The 22,682-nt window shown below is 41.5% G+C and overlaps 1 protein-coding gene across 8 annotated transcripts in view; it reads left to right on the top strand.

Annotated features, from left to right (window-relative positions):
- Positions 1 to 3,324: 3,324 nt before the first annotated feature.
- The window catches only part of GRIK2 (glutamate ionotropic receptor kainate type subunit 2), a 733,346-nt gene continuing 713,988 nt past the window's right edge, over positions 3,325 to 22,682 (top strand). For 4 of the 8 annotated variants that reach the window (XM_070796035.1, XM_070796030.1, XM_070796032.1 and 1 more), the window contains exons 1-2: positions 3,325 to 3,489; positions 8,600 to 9,004. In XM_070796035.1, the coding sequence (XP_070652136.1) occupies positions 8,890 to 9,004 (115 nt within the window). In that variant the 5' untranslated portion in view covers positions 3,325 to 3,489; positions 8,600 to 8,889. Of the gene's footprint in view, positions 3,490 to 8,417; positions 9,005 to 12,286; positions 12,454 to 22,682 lie in introns of those variants that run through there. The other 4 variants (XM_070796036.1, XM_019967309.2, XM_070796031.1 and 1 more) reach the window with 3 other exon arrangements.

Genomic DNA, 22,682 nt, shown 5'->3' with positions numbered 1-22,682 from the left:
AACGATCCTTAACCCACAATGTGACTCTGAGTAAGTATGTTTGTTTAGATTTCATCATCTGAAAAATTATGTTGTTGGACTAGGTTGGTGCTTCTTAGCCTGGGGTTGAGGGACTCATAAGCCTTCAGTGGGCTTCAGGTGCTATGTGCATCTCTTATATTGCATGCAAGATTTCGAGGCTACGTGCCCAAGTGTACATTTTTTTCCGCATACCAAGATCTGCTACCCTGAAATGGAGTAGAAGTCCTTGAAGTTCCTTACAGTCCTAACTTCATATGATTCTAAGTTTTGAAGGTGGATGGCAGAAGACAGGCTGATGTTGCCCTGCCACAATTAGGAGGCAGTCTTAGTCCTGCCACATCCCAGTTGTTCACTCCTCTTTTCTCACTTTGGTTTATTATTGCTTGTAAAATGAAGGCACTGAACTAGATTATTCAAACAGTTTCTTCCAATTGAATGAATACATGTAATTCAAACAAACCAGATCAACACAAAGAAACAAAACCTGGTAGTAAGCTTGGAAATTCAGTGATCTCTGCTGAGTCCTCAGGAGTCAAAATCCCAGACATGCTAATGTGCTAAGAGCATTTTGAGAAGGAAGATGGAGAAGCGTTTCCTTCATTCAATTCAAGCTGAGGGACTCAGCTACCTTCTCAAAGACGGGAGATCAGGGCTTCAGGATGACTGGGAATGACTTTCTTCAGAGAGACTTGGGATCTGATATCTTAAAGTTTAACTTCATAAATCCTGACATAGATTATGGAAAAGATTTTACAGTTTTGGAGAATTTATTTTGAAGGTTTAAATGGGTGTGTATAGGCTAAAGTTCCCCTGTGAGTCCGCTTTTCTCATTAGAATCCAGATAACATTTTATTTAGAAAATGAATTTGTCACAACTTGCATAATTTTGATTTGTTTCACTTTTCTCACAGCTCTCTCCCCTTGCCCCTCATTCCCTTTCCAGTGCCTGTTATTTCTGTCTTTATGAGTGTGTCCTGTTTGCTCTGGAAAAGAAATTCACGACCAGGTTGGAAAAGAAATTTACAACTACTTTCTAAGAACACACATAGCACTTAGAGGACGTTGTCTGATGCCACCTCTCCTTCCCCAGAAACAATGTGGTCTTGGGGACAACAAGGTGGAAGTGGGAGCCTGAGCCCAGGAATCCATTATTCTTTCATTCAGCACCTACTGCATGCCAGAGCCTATGCTTATCACAGTCAGATGAGGCTCACTCCCTACTCTGCATTCTCAGAGTCACAACAAAGCAAGGCTGGATCCTTCCGCCCAGGGATTTGCTGCAGAATCTACTCTGTGTCCAGTGTTTCACTCCTCCCTCCCCTGGAAGTGGGGAGGCCAGTCCTGTGATGACAAGGAAAGTGTCTTTGGCCAGTAGACAAGTTGTCTTCATTACTCCTGTGAGGCAGTGGGATTGAATGGGATATTTTACTGGGCCTGGCCCGAACTTGGCTGTACCTCGAGGGCCCATTAGGCTGCAGGTCACAGCAGCTGGAGCCCAGGCGCCCAGAGCCGGTCACGCGTCTGTGCTGCCCGCTCCAGGAGGCACAATGGAGTCATTGACTATTTATTTACTCCGTACAACAAGGCCGCTGTTGACTTAATTACGGGAGCCTGCCTTTCACCCTAGGGATCTTTAAATGACTAACTGGACGCTACATTGCCACTAACTCATCTCTCCTTAACTTCTTTAAAACCCGAGGGTTCCCTGCCTGGGCGTGGGCAATAGGCATGCAGGAAACAGGAGGGCCTGGAGTGGTGACCCACCGAGTAGACTGGTGGTTTTGCTTGAGAACCGGATAGCGTTTGTCGGGATTAAGTTTTTGAGAGCTTCAGGGCTAGTCTGAATCAGGCGCTAACCCCAGGGTGTGGAGGGACACAAGGCCGCGTCAGGAGCCGACAGGCAAGGACTTAACTCTACCAGGACTGCAAGAAAGGAAGCAACAAAAGGACACAGGCTTGTCTCCAGCTCAGACAGCCAGTCCCTTGGGGGTGCAGGGTCTCTCTACTTCCGGAGCTTAGGAATCAGAGACTGGAGTGTCCCCAGGGATGAGGGCAGCTCCACGGGTTCTCACCAGGCCCTCTCCTTACACAGCCAGTTTGAAAACTGTCTCCCGGCTCAGCGCGCCAGGCCTGCTGCCGCTCATCCTCAACTTAAACTTCCCAGCGAATCCCGGCTGCTTGCCAAGTTTCTCTCGGGGCAACTTGCGAAGTCTCTGCTCTAGTTAATATTGTAGGGCCGAGGATAAAATAGCGACGGTATTGAATAGATGTTGACTTTTCCGACCCAGAGGAGTGGAAATCGGGGATTGTTTGCAGAAGCTAATCGTTTCTACTCAGAAGCAGGGGGAGCCGCGTTTGCTCGCCGCCGGCTGCCCGTCCCTGGACGCCGGGCTTCGAGAAGTCTCGGAAATTTAGGCACCCCCTCCCCAACTCGGGCCTATTTAAGAAGTCTACTGGAGGTTTTAGACCGGCGGCCGCCAGGCCTGGAAGGCTCCCCTTGGCTTCTTTCGCCAGACTTTGCGTCTGAGACCAACGGTTCGGCGCCCACCAGATCTCGAGCCCAACTTCCTTCTGCGATTTGGATTGGGAGGTCAGGGATCTGGGAGGAAAGTAGGCGTCTGCCACTGAGGCTCCAGACGGGCTCAGAGACTGTCCGCTGACTCTTCTGCCCCCAGCCCCTGACTCTTGGGATTGTCTCTGTTTTTGGAGATGGAGGCAGGGAGATGGGCGCCGTGACGGCAGGTACCCGTACGGGTTACCCGGGGGAAGCCCATTGGTAGGGTGCACTTGAGGTGGAGGTGGGGGTGAAGCGCAGGTCAAGGTTTTTCTCATAGGGAAATGACAAAAGTTGGACTAAGAGGGCCACTTTGGAGACTACCAGCTTGCTCCCCAAATCCTGGCAGCAGAGTAGATCCGTTGCTATGGTTTCGGAGAGGTATAAAAGCCACCACCCAGAACAAAACGCGCGCGAGCTCCTTCTACCTGTTGTCTACCACCCAGGGCCAGGCAAATCCCTTGGCGATTTGCATCACTCCCTAACCAAGCATCACGTTTCCAGTCGCCCCATCTGAGTAGGCAGGCGTATATGGTGGGGGAAGTCCAGGCCGGGGAGTTCATTATGTTCAAGTGTGTGTGCGCGCCCAGAATTTTCTCACCTTAGCTCCTACGGTCCAGGGGCGAGCGCTGCGCCCTGGTGGCCGCGGCGGCCCGGAGCGTGTAGGGACCGCGGGGAATAGAGCGCGGCGCCTTTAAAGCAAGAGGCGAGGAACCCCCGCCAGGAGGCGTGTCTGTCTCCGCCGCTGCCGCGGCTCCGAGGTCTTCGTCTCCGCCGCCGCCGTCACTCGCGCTCGGCGCCCGCGGCTGCGCTACTCTGTCCGGGAACCGGGGACTTCCCGCCCGACCTCCTCCGGCTGCTCCTCCCCGAGGACCACCCCTCCCCCTCCCCGCCCACCTCACCCCCAGCGAAAGGTAAGGGCTTCCCTCGGGTGGGCTCCGCTCCGGGCTGCCTCCGGAGACGTCTGCTCCCACGAGGACAGGAGAGACCTGGGGTGGGCGAGGGGCATTTTCCGCCTGGAGAGGAAGAAGGCGCGGTGGAGCCCGGTGCTCTCGGGGCACCCGCTGGACCGACTAGCTGCGAGTGGCTTTGTCCCGCTCGCCTCAGCCAATTCCCGTCAAGGATGCAACTGGCTCGGTTGGCTGCAGGCGCTCGCGTTCTCCCCATAAAATAATTTAATAAGTGGACGTGTCAGGAAGTGGCCTCAGCTACTGGGACTCACGCGAGGCGAAGAGAGACAGATGGCAAGAAGCTGTGTGTCCGCCTGCGGGTCTGACCAACTCCCCAGCCTCCCTTCCATCCGCCCATTCATCTATTAACCCTGCTCCTTAGTTCGGTGCTGAGGAAGTACAGACATTGATTTTAACCGGTGCCAGTACTAAAAGCCTCTGAAAAAAACTCGGAGAGTGTCCCATTAGGGTGAGGGGAGTGGTGTTATCAGGGTGGATCATAAACGTCAAGAACTTTTAATGACTCTCATTCTCTGATATTTTTACCTTCAAAGAGTTCTTTACTAAACCAGGGGACCTAGCTGAGGCACCTTAGAAAATGATTTCCAATTTAGGGACTAGGAGAGGTTAGAAAACTTAACTACTACTATCCTGATGGTAACGCACAGATTATCTTCTCTCATTTCTTCATCTTCATGCTGTAAGTATCATGTCAGCAGAAATTACCTTATGGATTGATGGTTATTTTAATTTCACAACAGATCATGATTCATTTGAATCTTAGTTTGTAGTTTAGCTGCTGAAGATAGGCACTGATATTTCAATCTTGATTTGTATAAGTTCATTACCTTGTAACTTTTTATATAAATCATTCCTGTAAGAACCAAAGCAGCTTCCAGTGGCCCTAGGAATTTATTAAACAAACAAAATGAAACACACAGAGGGAAGGTGTTAGACAAATAAATGATGCTAGAAATCTTACCTGTTTTCTTCTATTTAAACGCATTAAAGATTACACAGTTCTGAAATTTTTTAAAAAAGGTTTCAGATCATGTGAATCTATTCCAATTCAATTTCTTAATTAAGATACACTTCTTTTCTCATCTAAAAATTAATTAAGCTCTAAATATCATTAATCATCAATGCAGCAGAATGTTGGTGTAACAGCTGAAATGTGTTCAGAATCACAAGGGATTGCATAGCATAGCACTCATAGGAAGGGTGAAGTGCAAATATGCAACAGTGTGGTTTTAACTGATATCAGCTCTGACATTATTCTCTGGCACCTCTAATGCCATGGATGAACAGGCTGTTTATTTTAGCTTAGCTGCAATACAACAGGCCACATGCATGGAAGAATAGGTCAGGTGTTACTATAAGATGAGGGTTTTCAAATGTCACATATCAGCAGGACTTCAGTGACAAGTCAAGTGGAATTCTTAGAAAAAATTCCATGTGAAAAATGAAATATAGATACAACATGAAAGAACCTTTGAAAAACACCTTTGAAATTCAAGTTATCCTGGGATATGTATTTGCTATTTCTTGCAAAAGGTAGAGGCATTGTCTTTTAAAACCTTGTGCTGTAAGGATTATTACACATTTGTACATGCCCCAGCAGGTGGCAGCTAACTAGAATAAGATTCATTTTCACTGGGAGAATAGAAAACTAAAATTGCTTCTCAAGTAATAGTGCCCAAGAATAAGAGGTCATTAGTGTCAGTAAATATAAAAATAGAGTAAAAGATGAAGCTAATGGCTTTTTATTGTTGTTATTGGAACAAGCTCTGGGTGAACATGGAATGCATTTTGTTCTTTGCTAATTTATCATGGGCTTGATATCTTTCATGTCAGCCTTCTATCTGTGTGGTTTCTTTTTTCTTTTCTTTTTTAGGCTTACTTTTAGACACAGCTGCTCTGTGTGTGTGTGTATATATGTGTGTGCATTTGCAGTTTGTCATCACTGCTTTGACCTTGGAACCTACAGAGCTTTGGCTCCTGGAAGTAAAGGTTGCCATATGGTTAAAATGAGAGAAAAAGCAATCAAAACCATGGAATAAGGTGTATGAACCTCAGAATTACTAAATATATATGATTGTCTGACACCACTAGGGTTTTTTTTTTTCTTTTGAGGAGCAAATTACAAATTTAAAAGAAGAGTTAAATATGATCAGTAAATAGTATATAATGACTCTATCAATCCTTCATATAGACCCAAAATTATGATGCATGGTATCAGTATTGTGGAGAAACTTGTAATAACTTCAGAATTGCCATACCGCATCTTCTACACCATCAAATCATTTTGTTCTAATATTGGGGAGGTAATTTTAGGGGTTTTATTGTTGTTGTTGTTTTTGCCCCGGAAGCGAGTGAAGTTTAATGAGAAAGAATGACAATTAGACCCTGTAACGGATGGAAATCTGAAGGTGACAAATTCTAAAGCGATAACTAATTATACATTTTAGAAATGTCTTTAGCCACTGAACACTGACAGAATTATTCAGTGTTCTGAATTTTGGTGGTCTTTCAGGCAACTTTCTGTACCGAGAAACAAGTAGTTTAGTGCTCATGAGGGGACTCACAGTTAATGTAAATGAATGGCTTTTGTAGTAGTATGCTTTGGAAAGGGATGGCTATTGGCACATCCTGGGTATGCTAAGCAATCCCCATTAAGTCACACTGAAATATACACACAACACAGTTGACAAAATAGTCTTCTTGACAATGTGAACAATGTAATAATTCAAACTCCCAGTATCTGTATAGTGGAAATACGCACTCTGTCGCTTCCAATGGTACATTACCCATTCAATGTACTACTTTCACTGTACTGCTCCAAAAGAAACCCACGTCTGGAGCGCTGTCCGCGGTACTGAAGAAAGGTCGTCTCTTGTCTTGCAGAAGTTCAATTGGACAGGTGGAGTTGCTGTCTGTGGTGTTGAAATCTTTCAGATTAGCTGATGGATGTAAATGAACCTAATTTAGCATATGTGCAAAACTGGTTCTTTGGGGACCAATTAATGGTAAGAAAATTTTGTGATAGACTTTTTACTGCCTAATTTACTATGTAAGAACTTCATGAATCTGGAAGCTTGATCTTTCAGTACAGCTAGACACCCAATAAATAATCTCACAAAACCTAAATAGTTTCGGATGCTAGTTTTAAGTAGAAAAGTTACAACTGTAATATCAAATGCCATTATGTTAACAGAATATATGAACAAGGAGTTATGGTACATTTTGTTCTCGCAAGTTCCATTAAATGCTAACTATACTGCAAAACTGCAGTATTTTGATTAGCCACATCAAAACGTACTATTTTTAGGTAGAAGATATCAATTATATTGACATAAAAAATAAGAATATTTATTTTTGCCCTGGCAATCATTATTATCTCTCCTAGGATCAAAAATAAAAAGGACAAATAGAATGGAATAAATGAGACAGCAAATACAAGACAGGGTATGTTAGGCTGTACATGCTTTACAAGAGATATTTTAAACATGGACTGAAGGAGTCGCTAGATACCCTTGGTTTTAGCACAAGGTGTTCCCTTTAAAGTGCTCAAATAGTCAGATTATTTGATTGAATTGCCTGCTACACTGCAGAACTAGCCATTCATGATATTTATTTTTGACACTGCAGATATGCCTCCATTAAAAAAAAAAAAATCAATGCCCACCTAATGCCTTTGCAGAATGTAGGTTTATTTTCAGATCAGCATTTTATACTATCTTAAGAAAAATAGATTTAAAATAGATTTAAGAAATCTTGCTATCTAGAAGAAATACTTCTCATATCACTCATTTAAAAATTAAGTATTCTTCAAATATGATATGATCTGATAACTTTTTCATAAGGGTTAACATGTCCTCTTAGTTGGTTATGAAAAAGATATTACTTTTAAGATACAGTTTCAGCAATTTGCCTTTTGGGCTTCCTACCACTTAAAAATATTAATATATAGTAATATATTTATCACTGTCCAATTTATTTTCACTTACTAATGTAACTATTATGGTTGGATATTTTACCTATATGCATCATAGAGGACAGCTAAAATACAAAAGAAAATATAATTATGTACTTTTTTCCTTGAATAAATTGTGAAAGCCAAGACAACAGTCACTGTCTGGGGACTCTGATTATTCTGATCAGAACACTAAAAAATAAGACATTTTTAGACAAAACCATGACACTCAATGCCACTTAAGCTACAATTCTGTATTTCATGTCTTCAAGAAAAAGATATTCAGAAAATCAAAGTGAGAGGAAATTTGGGCATAAATTATTGAAGCCTTTGGAGTTTGCTGCACCTTTTCAAATATCATTGTATTTTAATATATTCACAATTATTTTAAGATAAGGTAAAAAATGGGTGGGGAAATATGATTCCTTCATTTTATTTTAACATTTCCTCCCTAAAAGTCCACTTGCAGAAATGTATTTTTATTACTGCGTAGTAATCAAAGAATGTCTCACTCAAGTTTTTAAAGACTATCTTTACCTCTCCAATAGTATTTCAATCTATATTAATGCCTAGGCAAAATTCTAAAAGTATAAAAAGACCCTTGTTCAGCCTAAAAACAAGTTACATTTGCAGTAAATTTCTCTGTTTTAGACCACTTCTTTATTCACGACTCCTAGGCAAAGTGACTTTGACTTAGGTTGTCATTTATTAAAATTCATCAGTTGATGTAGGAAGTCCACTTGCATAGCTCAGTCACTATCTTAGTAAAGACTTTTACTGGAAATAAAAGCACTTGTTTTTCCCCACGTAAATAAATCCAACTTCCTCCTTGCAACTCAAGGTGGGCGACCAGACTGGTTGCATAATAGATATTGGGAAGCTCACTGGCAGGAAGCCTTAAGAGGCAAGCAGCTATCTCAATTTTTCTCACTTAATCTTGGCTTCACGTCAGAAGCTGTGCAGCAGTGCAGTGGAATAGGGCCTGGCGAAACCTTTGCGAGCAAAGCGCCTTTTGTGTTGGGACCGTGGATCGCTCCCGGCGCCTCGGCGGTTTCCAAGGCTGGATTTCCTATTGATTTTCCTCCTCCTCTGCTTCCCCAGGCTCGCGCGGCCGGACATTGTGGGTGTGCGTGCTGGCTTTCTCCCGGATGCTCCCCGACTAACATGGATGTCCCACCATCCCTTGCAGTGGAAGGTTGCTCCTTGGCGCAGTGAGTGAAGAACATGCAGCGATTGCTAATGGGTTTGGGAAGCGGAGACTCCTTCCTCTCTGTGACCATGCCGTGATCGTGTCTGCGGCCACCACTCGACGCATCCTCATTCCTACCCAAACCGGGAGCCTAACGCTAGATCGGGGAAGTGGGTGCTGCGCGTGTGGACACAGAAACACCATGAAGATTATTTCCCCGGTTCTAAGTAATCCAGTCTTCAGGCGCACCATTAAACTCCTGCTCTGTTTACTGTGGATTGGATATTCTCAAGGAACCACACATGTATTAAGATTTGGTAAGATTCCCCATCCCTCTCCATTGCCGGCTCAGAGGCAGCCGGATGTAAACAGGCGTGTTGGCTCTGCTAGGCGGGTGGGCTCGGTGCATTTCGACCTGTTCCCTGCTCCGAGGCTTTCCGAGGTTTGAAAGGACCCACTTGTGCTTTTCATTTCATTTATTTCCCCCCTTTTTATTAAAAAAAAAAAAAAATAGCCGCGGGAGGATGCGGCGAGTGTCAGTGTGTGGTAGTGGTCGCTGCGTTACCTCCCTATGGTAGCGAGTGTCAGAGTCGGTAATGACGCTGGGGGTACGGCCACCGCCGCTGTTCCCGCTTGTCTCCCCGGGAGCCTCCGGGCTTGGCTCGCAGTTCCTTCCCCAAGAACGTGAGCACTGGGGCTACACGCCTCTCGGATTGCCCCAGCTGATGAGTTAATATCTGGTAACTCTTTGGCAAGTTGGCGCCTGTCCGCTTCCGCGTGGGACCTGGACAGGTCCGCAAGTGAAGGGCGCTAATCTTTTTGATTTGTCATCAGAGACAGCCTTTTCGGTTAATCTCTCCATTTTCTCAATGCCTGGTGCCTTTATGGATACGCGGAGCTTTAAAAAATACTGTTGTAAGGTTGAAGGTACTTAACACAGGGAGGCTGCTGTTTGAGTGAAATAGCGTCATAAGGAAGGGTTTCTGTCTGTTTTTAAGTTGTGAGTCTTCTCACATCTTGCTCGCTGTGCCTTCCGGACTAATACATGATAAACAGTGATGATAAAGGCCGAGGGAATCTGTGTATGGGAGCCTAAGTCTGCACCTTTATTTCACTTGTAGCATGATTTAAACAAAAAAGAAAAAGCTAAAATGGCAATTATATATTAGGGGAATCCATTGTTTTTCTTAAGGAATCAGGTTTCTTCAGGGCTCAAAGTAAAATCTAAACATGAGACTCCAGTGGAAAGGTTGGCCAGAAGATTTACTTGGAGGAAATGAAGCGTGGGCAACACTCAGCCTCTCTCCACTGGCCAATGGAGTTTCAGTAGAACTAGTCAGGAAAAGTTTCCTTAAGTAGATAAGAGCCAGAGAAGAGAAAGCTAACAGGGTAAAGGCTCCCACTGTGGGCACCTCCTCTGACACTTCAAGTGGATTTAGACCAAAGAGTGCAGGAAACCATATAATCCTGAGTATGTGTCTTTGAGATAAAAGCAGATACATTAAGTCACTCAAATTTAAATCAAAGAGTGATTGCCTGCATTTCCCATTATGTCAGCAGCATCTTCTCTCTTGTCTGTTTCTTATACGCTTTTTCTATAAGGATAAAATTTATCATCTATCTGGGGCTTTGTGGAACCTGGGTAGGAATGCTTTCACATACTGAGAAAGGGAACCCTTCTTTCCCTCCCCCACCAATACATAGACACACCTGGAGCCCACAGGACTGATAATGAGAAAAGACAATAAGTGGATTCCTACTGTTGTAGTTTTCCTGCTTTCTGCATGCCTTTAGATGGTACTTAAGCACGTTGCTCTTAGCAACAAGAGTCCACAGGAATGCTTGTTTCTTTGGATGAAATTAAATGGGTCCCTGTATCATTGGAAACGTGTGTTCTGTTGCTCTGCTTCAAGCATTGTAAATGCCACAGTTTGGTAGTTTTGCCAAATATTTTGAGTAGTACAACCTACTTATTTGGAATACTGAGGTGTCTTCTGAACTGTGTTTGTGAATGAGTGTCTTAGTGTGTTTGAGGACTAAGAGGTGGGGAAAGAAGAAAGCTGGGAGCTGGAAAACGACCACCAATACTCTAAAGATTTAATTATTGCTGCTCTGGTCTTGCAGCATAATATTTGCTGAATCATTAGATTGTTACATTCGCTGATCATTTCATATCTTCATATTAAAAATCTTGGCGACTGTAGCAGACTGTGTAGCAGCTTTCCAAAAGAGCTGACACACACACAAAAATACATTTTCCTAGACCAGTGCTTACTAAGAATGTCCGTAAGAAATAGGGGAGTAGGAAAACACCTTCACACCTGTGCCTTGCTACCTTAAACCAACTGACCAGTTTCTAGATAACCTGTTATTTTCTCCATTAACTTCAAACATCTTCCACGCGGAGATCCATTTTCTCTGGTTTGTGACTCGAGTTGAGTGGTGAAGGATTGTGTACATTATAACCATTGGAACATTTCCCTGATGGAGATATTTTGATGCAATGGCGGGAGTTTTATTTTCTTCTGGGAAAAACATGTTCTGAATGAAGTGGAGGTTGGTTGCGTGCGTATGAGCCACTCTTGAGAAATGTTATTTTCAACTTCAGCTGAAAAGGTGAACCAGAGGCTCACCACTGGCCCGGAGCCTTGGAAGGGAAGGGACTCGCTAGTGGAGCAGCTGCCTCTGGGGCGCGGGTGAGAAGGTGGCCTCCAGCCCCTTCCCCCTCCGACCCTGGTGTGGCCTCTGCCAGCCGCTCGGCGCCTCTGCAGCGGCACTATGGCAACCGCGGGCCCAGTTCAGCTACCGCCCCATCCTCAGACCCCTTTCCCGTAGGTGGTGGAAAACCACCTTCGTGGGCTTTAAGCAGTCCTTTCCCGGTTTTCCCCGTTCCCACTATGACGGTGACTTGACCCTGCATCCTCCTACCAACGGGTGTGGATAGGGGAGCAGCTTAGGGTACTGTGTTACTTGCCAAGTCCCTCGCTACCCCCGCCCATCTTCTGGATGGATGATCAGTCTCTCTCTCGCTCGCTCGCTCTCTGTCTTTCTCACAAACACACTCGCTCGCGCGCCGACAAATGCACTCTCGGGAGGCACGTCCACCACTCTGGCACAATGACTCCTCTTTGGTTCCCAGGAAAACTTCCTGCAGTCGCGTGCGCCAGCGCCTGTATCCCGGCGTCCCCTCCCCCTCGCCTGACCTAGGGCTGCACACCCGGGCCTGCTTCTCCGAAGATGCTTTGCAAACACCTCTGGGAGACCGTCTCCCGAGCGCCGACTCCAGGGAGCTTTCCCGAAGCTTTCGGGCAGCCCGGAGCGATGGGGGAGCAACCTGAGGATCAGCCTAGGGTCAGCTCCTCGCCCGTGGGCGGGCCGGCGTTGCGCCTCGGGTGGGTCGTGGCGGATTCCCCTCCCAAGATCTTGGTTTGGCCCCGCCTGCCTTCTCCTGGGCGACCACCCAGCGGGCGCGTGCACACGGTGGAGCTTGGACAGTTAGAGGGTTAGTTTCCCCGCTCCAGGTTAGGTCTAACGTTCTGGGGTCGGCGTTTCCATGCGCGGAACTGCCACGCCCCCGCGGGCCCTCTCTGGTGCGCTTCGGCCCCGCAGCCGGCGGCGGGGGCGGGCGATGTAAACGAGGCACCTTTGTCTCCCCGCAGCTGCGGCCCGGCCCAGCCGGCGGTTGGAGGGGCGCAGGCGGCATCCTTCCGTCCCCGGGGGCGTGGGCCCCACTGCCTCGTTCTCCCGAAATGACAGTGGCTCGGAGGTACTTGAAGGTTTCTTTTGTTACTTTCGCCACCCTCTCTTCCGGGTCCGCTCGACCTCTGCTCAAGGGGAGGAGTAGAAGCCAGCTCGGGATTGGGCTCCGCGCAGGGCTAGCAGTCCCGTCCGGAGTGTGGGGGGAAGGGAGCTTTGGTATCCTCTTTAAGGAATCAGTCCCCAAACCATCACTTGTTTAGGATCTTTGAGGTCGAGTTGATCACATTCCTTATCTGAAATGGCATTTCGAATGCCAAGAACGAAAACGTGAACCCAAACTTTCTCCCAAACTCGTGGGCAGCTTCTCCAAGACTTTTCTAGGAAGAGCTGAGCTGGTTTGTGGTAGGCCACTAATTCCCTTCAGATGTCGACCTAGCTTTTCTCTTTGGCGTATTAGTAGGGCGGCTTTCTTAAAAGGCTTTCCCAGCTGAGGTCTTCCCAGGACGCGCTCGGACTTCTTGGCACACTGTGCGCTGGCCCTGCGTCCACGCACACGCGTAGCGTCTTCCTTGTGCCCAGGCCGAAGGTGAAGGCCGCCAGCTCAGGGACAGCCCAGGTTATAAAGCCCACAGGGTGAGAGGGAACGGAATGGATTCCTATGGAAACCCCCCTACTTAGTGGCTAGTTCATGTGCTCCCAGATATAATAATTAGCAGCAGATGTACTACATCATAGAGGAATGTAAGCGAATTGGCTGGGCTTGGAAGCTGCCACTCTCTACAAGTTCTTTGAAAGAGATTTTTCTTCCTTTGGGAGGTGAGGTGGGCGGGAGGGAGGAGTGGCCTTACATCTGGAAGCTGGAAAACGCTCTTGGGAGGCGGGGATGGGGGAGTAACAGCGGCTACTGAGTGAAACAGATAAAGCCCGAACACCTGCTCAGCTGAGCTCTGGAAAGCAGGGGAGGGGAATCTTTCCAAGAATCGCCAACACTACTGCCGCACTAAAAAGAAAAAAAAAAAAAAAAACCTGTTTTTGACATAAGTTCCCACTTATTCTTAAAGCTTCAAAGAATAGCTCTGATGTGATCCATCAACGGAGGCACACTCATTTCAGAAAATGACTTTGAAAAATGATCCTTCCGTCCTCTAGAAATAGCACCCCTTCTCCACCCAGACACGTGGAACTCAACACGTTTTCTGGCGTTGTGAGGTTGTCTTTATGCAGGGGTTTGTATGTCAGTAGGCATTTCTCCAGAAAGACCACCTTTTGCTTTTTAAGTGTCATTGCAGTGTGTTCATTCCCTGAATTCTCAAATGACACTGTTTCAACATTTACTCAGCACAGGGAAGTTAATGCTCCCACACAAAGGAGGAGCGTAATATAGACCAAGCATGGGATGCATCATTGATTATCAGGGCCTTTTCAAGTCTATTCACCTTTAAATAAAGGGTTGCCTATGATAATGATGACATAATCTCTGCTTTTCTTTTAATTATGAAAATTTCTGATAAAGAAGATGCCTTATTCTTTTGTGGTAGAAAGTCAAGTGAGAGAAATTTATTTTCCTTCTGTTCTTAGGATTTTACTGTGTTATTTTAGCTCCAGTTTCGTTTATTCCTTGGAAATTATCGATGTCCATTTTGACATATCAGAATAGAAAGTAGTTTACTGTCTTTGAACTGTACTATCCTTACGTCACTACATCATTAATCTGCATTAAATCATTAATCTACTGCATCCATAATACCTGGGGTTTCTGAAAGATCCTCGGTTTTCCTCTGTAGGATGGTCTGAAATATTGAAATGGAATTGTTGATTGTTTTGCATTTGGGTGGTGAAGCTTTATCTTCTAAATGGGTTTTCAATTTGTAATCCAGTTCTCAAGGTACTAGAATTGCTTGAAATGAAACTTAAACCCTAAATCTTAGCATGAAAGGTAAGGTCAAAAGCCCTTGAAAGGGAAGGAAGTAGGTGCTCATCATCCTTATTGACTGGTCTAGATTAAACACTGAAGAGGAAGATTTCAGTCTGATAACGTCATAAGGCTTCCTGTTTTTCCTTGCTGCTTCTGCTGACAATTTTGTAAGGTAATTAAATTGGCTGATTGAAGTCAGGGGTGGTCATGGGGTGATAAAGACCATTTGGATTTAATGGAATTTAAAACAACAGAGCACTGAACACAACTCTTACCGAACAAGAATTTTAATGGCCCATTCTGGGTGCTGACTAAATAGAACGCCCTTAACAAGTTTAATCGAAAGGGCAAGGCAGATTAGCTCTATATAGTCTTTATAGTTGAAGATTGTGGAGTTAAAATTATACCTTTAAAAGACTCATTAATGCATTTTCAAGATTTAATGTAGGTTAAATAAGCTTTCTTCAGACCTTCACCATGTACTGTGAACCTAGGTTTAGGACCAAGTTTTAATAAGGAAATACCTTTAAGAGCTCACTTTATAAATGGAACTATATGTGTTTTTTATTTCAAAAGTAAAAGACATTTAAAATTCTTTGAGAGGATCCAGGGTGTTGAGGGTAAGTGATGATGAATCCTTTCATTTCACTAACTGAAAAAAGCAAATTTGAGTTTTCTTTAAACTTTTTTTTTTCTTTAAACAGAACTTATTTGTACTAGAGAAACTGCAAAAATAATTTTAAAAAATGTTCTTCTGCAGTTTCAGTGGAGTCCTGGATACTTGACCTTGGTCTTATGCTGTCTTTTTAATTCTTCCCTTGTTTTTCTTAATGAAACTTCTCTGTTCAGGTTACCATACTTTAGTGCATTCAGGTTCCTTCTGCCCCTGAAAAGGACAGTTCTTTGGTTTACACTGAGAACACGTTTAGTGACAGTACCATGGTGAAAGTCAAGCCTCAGTCTCTTATGAGATTGTCCCTTCCAACTGCTTCTTGCCTTGTGAAATTGTCTTCCCAAAGTTGCCTGTTCCTTTGATTATTCCAGAAAAACCTGAAACCCAAGTTTTTACTTAAAAATCTCCCCAATTTAGATTGTACATATTTTTAGAAAATTGTTTAAAAAATTCCAAGTTGACCAAATCAAAAGCACTCAGCTAGATGGGAGGTGGCCTCAAAGTCACCAGTTTTCACCCTCCTGCCTACTCCACATTCCCACTCATTCATCCCTGGATTACTGGCTTATTTGTCTTCTGCCTCACACCTTTAGAGCCAAACATTTCATATTGCTGTATTTTCAAAGTGACAATTAGCTTATCAGATAAAACTAATACGGTAAAACTGAGTGGGAGGTTAGAGAAGACCCTTAAATTTTTTCTGCAGGATTTTTCGTTTTCCATTTTTATTTTCTATTTGGGCTTTGAGGCTCTTCTCCATTTACCACAACATTCAAATATAGCATTTCCCTATTTATTGATTTGAGCCCTTCATTTTCTTAATTAAAACTAAACATTCTTTTAATAGAGACAGGTTACTTGGACAGCAGAGTTATGTGTAAAGATCTAAAAGGATCTAGGAGGTTGTGGGGTTCAGATATTTTCCTCACTGATACATGTAATTCTATCTATCAGTCTTTTTGGTTTAGCATTTGCCCTCTCCCATGGCCTTGTTTTAAGATAAGTATATTCTGGACGGGAGAGCACATGGTCCCTAGACTGTAAAGTTAGGATGAGTTTATTAGATCAATCGATTCTGTCTGTGGCAGAGATACTCCGATACAAAAGAGAATTCCAGGTGCCTAAGGGAGTGCTGAGTGATTAGCACTGATTTGAAGGGGAGGCTGAAAAAAGAGGGAAGTCAAATACTATCTGATACACAGTCATTTTTAGATTAATGCCAGACATCTCGGTGATTTGTAAATTAATCGTTTTGCTTGTATTAGTCCAAATCTTTGAGCATATGCGATGGTTTTAAATAAGATGTCAGTGATATTCTTATATTGGCATATCTCCTCCCAGTGAAAAGGATCTTTAAATGCTTTTCACACCCTTTTAAATCAACAAGACACTTTACCATCATTGAGCTAAAGCAAGTGTTTGGAAGGTGTTGTCTCTAATTCCCATTTCTGTCTACAGCTCTGCCTCACTCTTGAGTCCTCGACCTATTACAATGGAAATATTGCTCAGCTAAAGTGATCAAATAAGCAAAGCAGATGTTAAAGAAAAGTTCTGCTTCAGTGTCACCATAGGCATTTGGTTTATTTTATGTTGTCTTTTATATCCCGCTTATCTTTTTAGCAACAAATAATTCTGTACTGTTTATTATACCTTTTAGTACATTCAGGCCCCCCCTTTGTCCAGAAGAAATGAAATGAAAACTCTCTCAAGATGAAGGAAAACTATAGAATCGTATAATATCTGAGCCAAAGGGGTCTTTAGAGATCAGATCTGGTATCTAAGGTTTAGACGTGAGTTGCCAAAGGCAATGAAATCGCTTGTTCTGGTCACAGCTAGTTAATGTCAGATTTTAGATCAAAATGTGAATATCCTGACTGCCGGATAAGTAATGTTTTTTAGTGAATTATGCTATTTTTCTAGGGTAGCCTCTGACTCTCTTTGCTTTGTATTAGTTTTAGGAAGAGTTACTGGTTCCTGTCACTTCCCCAAGACTTTTGCCTGCTTTGTTTCTTCTACCTTTTGTTTCAAAGAACAGTATCCCATGAGTTATCCATTTTCTTTATCTCTTTCTGTAGCTCCTTCCATCCCCTTCTCCCATACCTGCCAAAGTCGAAGTCATCTTCTTCCTTGTCCAGAACTTTCACCACACCATTTATTTAGCAAATAATAATTGAGTACATATGACGTACCAGGCAAATATCAATAGAAGTCTAAGATCCAGATTCTGACCTCAAAGATTTTGTAATCCCATTAAAGAGAAAAGACATATACATATTAAAGTGTCATTTGAGTGATACAGAAAATATATACAATAGTTGTTTAAAGGAGATTTCTATAGGTTTGTATTTTTAAAGGCGGGATAAGATGCTGGCTGAGACCTGTTAAAGGAAAAAAAAAAGTGTGATAGGGAAGAAGAGAGGGAAATGTTTCATTGGCAGAAGACTCAGAACAAGAAAATAGTTTAGGCAGAAGTTAAGAAGGTGAGCTTTGGGACAAGGAATAGACTGGCCCTGTCACAGGATAGATAAGGCCTTGCTTTTTCAGAGCTTTAATATTTAGGTTACAGGGTTTGTACTCCTATTTGTTACCCCTAGAAAGCAATTGAAGTGAAAGGATGGGCTTGACTTGGTCTGCAACACGCAGTCAAGTGGTTTCTCAGTCTGCAGCTTACATTTTATGAAGAAGAAGTGGATCTCTTTTCTCTGTGTTATTGAAATGAAAGCAAAGAACCCACCCTTGTCCTTGATCATTGAAGTTCTGAAAAAATTCTTTGCCTGGGATCACGAGTACTTCTTAAGTGAAATTCTGAAATGAAATAAAGGGGTATTTTTTTAAACACATGGCCATATCAAATGATTAAGCAGAGAAAAGTTTCCTTAATCTAAGGGAGATGCATTGGAAGCCACCTTAAAAGTACCATTAGCATCTTTGAGGAATATAGTATATTGTCTCCAAGGCATTCATAGTGTTTCTAATTTTAAGAGATTTCCTTTACTGAAATTATATATGTGTGTGTGTGTGTGTGTGTGTGTGTGTGTGTGTGTAATCATTGTATCATTTTATACAATATAAAATTATTTATCAGAATTTAAAATTAAATTAAAATTGAAAGCAATTTTAGTAGAATGCGTTCATTGTAGTGATATTTTCTAATTCTACATGAACTCAGGACCCCAGACCTATTTGAATTATGAATTTTACTTTTTACTTTGTCATCTAGTGAAAAATAATTAAATCTCACTAGGCCTTGATTTATATTTCTGTAGAATGGGTACTTGGTTTCCATCTAACTTCCAAGGATAATATTGGAATTAACAGAAAGATGCATAGAACCCTGGGCTTATTGGTAGAAAAGGACTTTGGGGACTGAGGGTGTAGTCATTCATTTACTGTGTATGGGTAGAGCAAAGTCAAATTTGTCATTACTCATGTGCATTTCATTCAACTTCTTAAACTGTGCATAAAATGTTTGTGATAGTCTGTCTTTTCTAAGACTTCCTTGCATTGCACCTGAAGTGATCATAAACATGTTTAAAAGGTTTATTGACTTTTAGAACCAACTTTCTACTATGTTGGTAGTTAGATAGAAGAGAAAGTCCACAGTTTCTTTTTTCATTTTTGTATATCAGGCATTTAATTGGCATTATCCAATGTCCACAATAAAAGTAGGAAATAAATTACCACTAAAAGCAAAAATGGGTCAGCTGGTAAAGAATCCACCTGCAGTGTGGGAGACCTGGGTTCGATCCCTGGGTTGGGAAGATCCCCTGGAGAAGGGAAAGGCTACCCACTCCAGCATTCTGGTCTACAGAATTCCATGGACTGCATAGTCCATGGGGTCCAAAGAGTCAGACACGACTGAGCAACTTTCACTTTCTTTCACTTAAAAGCCAAAATATTGTAATAAGCAAAGAAATTATGTTAAATCCAGTGGTTTAAGATTAGTTCACTTTTCCACAGCTGTGTATTTTTTCTCGTTTAAGTTTCAAAACATTTTCTGAAAAGCTGTGCCTGCTTTTATGTATACTTAATTTTTTTTTCCTTCTATCCATCTGCCTATAAAGAACTTTTAGCTATTATTCATGTTTTGTAGATACACAAGTGACTGTACTTGATCCATTTGGAGCAGTGATTCTCAGCTGACAGGAGTGGAATAAAGGAGGGGCAATCTCAAAATTTTATGATAACCTAAAGGAATAATGGACTGAATGCAGGTTGAAAAATGTCTTAAGTCTTGTTTGTGTGTTTTCTGGAAGCACATCTGCATGGTAGTGGAAATGATGTTGGAGTATGTGAAGTTGCAGTTGAGTTCCTGCTTCTGGTGGGTGAAGGACTGAGCACTATTCTATTCTGTAACCTTTCCCTGAGGGTTCTGTGTTGATCTGTTAGGGAGCCTGCCTGGAGACTAGGGCTGATGTTTCAATCACTCATCCTCAGCTTGTTCTCTAAGATGCATTTCTCTTCCTCTTGCTGTTCCATGCATCAGCTGTCCTTTTAAAAATCTGGATCGTTTTGTCTCCTCCAAAGGGTCTATCTTAGATGGGGATTCTGCACAATAAATTCAAGCATTGGCAAGGCGATTTGATCAGATAAATGATTCCCAAATCTTGTTTTACATTTAATAATTTAATAATAATAATAATAATTTTAAACATTTAATAATTTAAACTCTTGATTCCCAAACCTGGAGATACTGTGATTTAAAATGTTTCATTTTTCACAACCGCATAGTTTCACAACTGGATAGTTGTGCTTTCACTTTTAAAAATATATTTTTAAAGAAAACTCTTAAGGGATACACTAAAAAAACAACACACACACACAAAATAAAACTCCCAGGCAGGTAGAAAATCAATCACTGAGCTAGATAATCCTAAAGAGATTTTAACCTTAAAATTTATAATTCCTCTGTTTATAGTGGGTGGGTACATTAACTTTCTGGATTGGTAATCAATAATCATGACTAGGCTGTGAAAAACAGTGAGTGAATTCTGTAGATAAGGGTGCGGCTTGGATATTTTATCATTCCTTGCAGAACACACAGTGTTGGGCTCTCAGCACACCACGGATGGGCTGACTGATCCTTTAAAACGTAAGCATTTAGAATATTCACATTCACATAACCAACCCCACAGCCCAAAGGGATCTTAAGCAGGTGTTGTTTTACAAATAATGTCTAAGATGATGAATAGTTGTGGGACCTTTCCCCCTCAACCTCCTACTAAAGTCATCCCTAACAGATCCTTTTAAAATTTTGTTTTCACAAAATCTATCAGAAAAACATTGTAGCAGGCATCTGTTCTAGTTAAGAAGACCCTAACTTAGTTGCCATGAATGAGTACATGGAAATGGCCCAGAATCTGGGCAGAAAATAGAGCCTAGCCTAGATGGTGTTCATTAGAAATCTCTTGGACTAAACTACATCCACCCTTACCCCACCTTCCCATTGCTGTGACTATACTGTCTGTGTCATTGCTAGGTCATGGTGCCAAGAGCTGAAATCTGTACACTGCTTTTGGAATGAAACCAGAGTGCTTGTATATTTGTTTCAGGTGGACATTGTCAATTATATACATTTCTTTAGTATTAAAACTGATAATATTTGTATCTGTCCAAATTATTGGTAACTAAGAGCTTTTCATATTAATTACCAATTAGGTAAGACACAAGTTTATTACGTATATTCCAATAATTTAAATTGCAATATGGGAGACTTTATACAGAATTATGTATAGGAGATACCTTATTGATGGTACCATTAATAGTAGCACAATTATAAATTGGTTAGAGATTTTAAAGTATTGAAATCATCATAATTAAATGCTAATGATAATTTTAGGATATGAATTGGGGAAGCTCATTGAGTTAACTTTAGTATTCCTCAGAAGTTTTTATTTGGACTTCGCTGTGTTTGTCACTATATGTTTAAATATTGTCAATTATTTTAATTAATGGAAACATGTAATTTCAAAAACTTGTATTTGGTGGTGTGTAGTTCTCTGGAAGAAGAATGAAAAACCCTTTTATATGGTATGAATTTCACAGATTTTTTTGTTGTTGTTATCTAATTTTTTTTTAAATTTAAGTATAGTTGGTTTACAATGCTGTGTTAGTTTCAGGTGTACAGCAAAGTGATTCAGTTTTACATTTGTATATGTATTTTATTTTTCAGATTATTTTCCTTTATGAGTTATTATATTGTTCCCTGTGTTATACAATAGGTCCTTGTTTATTTTATATACAGTAGTGTGCATTTGTTAAACCAAAACTTCTAATTTATCCATTGCTTCCCTTTGGTAACTATAAGTTTATTTTCTATGTCTGTGAGTCTATTTCTGTTTTGTAAATAAATGTCATATGATATCACTTATGTGGAATCTGAAAAAAATGATATAAATGAAATTATTTACAAAACAGAGATAGAATAGGTTTTCATATGTATATTTATACAATTATAAGTCTAGAATTATTCTGTCTTTAATCTTTCCATTTGTGGAGTATAAATATATATATATATACATACACACACAGGATATGAAAAAATGCATATGGTAGATAATAATACATTTATATTTATTCAAGGATACTCATTTATTGGCTTTAAATAGGGGTTTCTGACTTAACTAAACTTTATAGCCACAAGAAAGTGGTAAGGGAAGTGAACTGCTCAAAGTTCTTTGAATTTTGTACATCTTTTATTGCCTAGCAGGTCGCCAAACTGCATTAGCATTTTGAATATAAACAAGGATAGAATCTTAGCTAAGATTTCAAAGTACCATATTTTCTAAGTGAAGTGTGGATAGAATTTTAACGCTGAAATTTGTTTATTGTTCTCTTGTACTGTGTATGTTATAAGGGCACTGAACTTGAATACAAAAAATTCTCTACATATTAGTAAGAAAAAGCTGTATTTAGTATAAGTAATCTCTCTCTTTTGGTGCTATTGTTCAAGAAAGAGATAAAGCTAAACTTATCAGAAAATAAAGTAATGCTTTATACTGTAATTGTAAGGAGGAAGCCAAAAGCTTCCTATCAACTCTTTCAATTTTGCTTCTATTTTTGATTCAGATATTCAACAAATATTTATTCAGCATTGGTATCTAATCCAGTTCTTCAATTATTGACATAATACAATAATGAAAAGCGAGATATAACTGAAGCTTCAAAATACGAAAATTTCCCCCAAATATAGTTATTACAAAATACATTATGTGGAGGTTCCTAATGATACTTTTTTTTTTTTTCTTATAGGCAGCAAGATCTATATTTTTAAAACTCTGTACTATAGGCTGTGTTTCAATATTTTATCTCCTTACCTTGTTAATTTTGAAGAATCCACTGTATTGACTTTAGGAAATTCGGGACTTCCCATGTGGCACAGTGGTAAAAAGCTCACCTGCCAATGCAGAAGATGCAAGAGATGCAAGTTTGATCCCTGAGTTGGGAACATCCTCTAGGTAGGAAATGGGAATCACTCCAGTATTCTTTGGGAAATTCCATGGACAGATGAACCTGGTGGGCTACAGTCCATAGGGTTGCAAGGACTCAGACATGACTGAGCACACACACACAAAGAAATTCACATTTAGTTTGATATAACTTACCAAAATGTATACGCTTGGAGATTTTTTTTTTGCTAATATTTAGAGTTTGTACTTTAATATATATCATGTAATCTATTGCCTATTTGTAATAAATACCTTGATAT

The sequence above is a fragment of the Bos indicus genome, chromosome 9 (assembly GCF_029378745.1).
Source record: "Bos indicus isolate NIAB-ARS_2022 breed Sahiwal x Tharparkar chromosome 9, NIAB-ARS_B.indTharparkar_mat_pri_1.0, whole genome shotgun sequence".
Classification (NCBI taxonomy): domain Eukaryota; kingdom Metazoa; phylum Chordata; class Mammalia; order Artiodactyla; family Bovidae; genus Bos; species Bos indicus.
The sequence above is the reverse complement of the archived record's forward strand: the minus strand, read 5'-3'. Positions and strand labels throughout refer to the sequence as shown.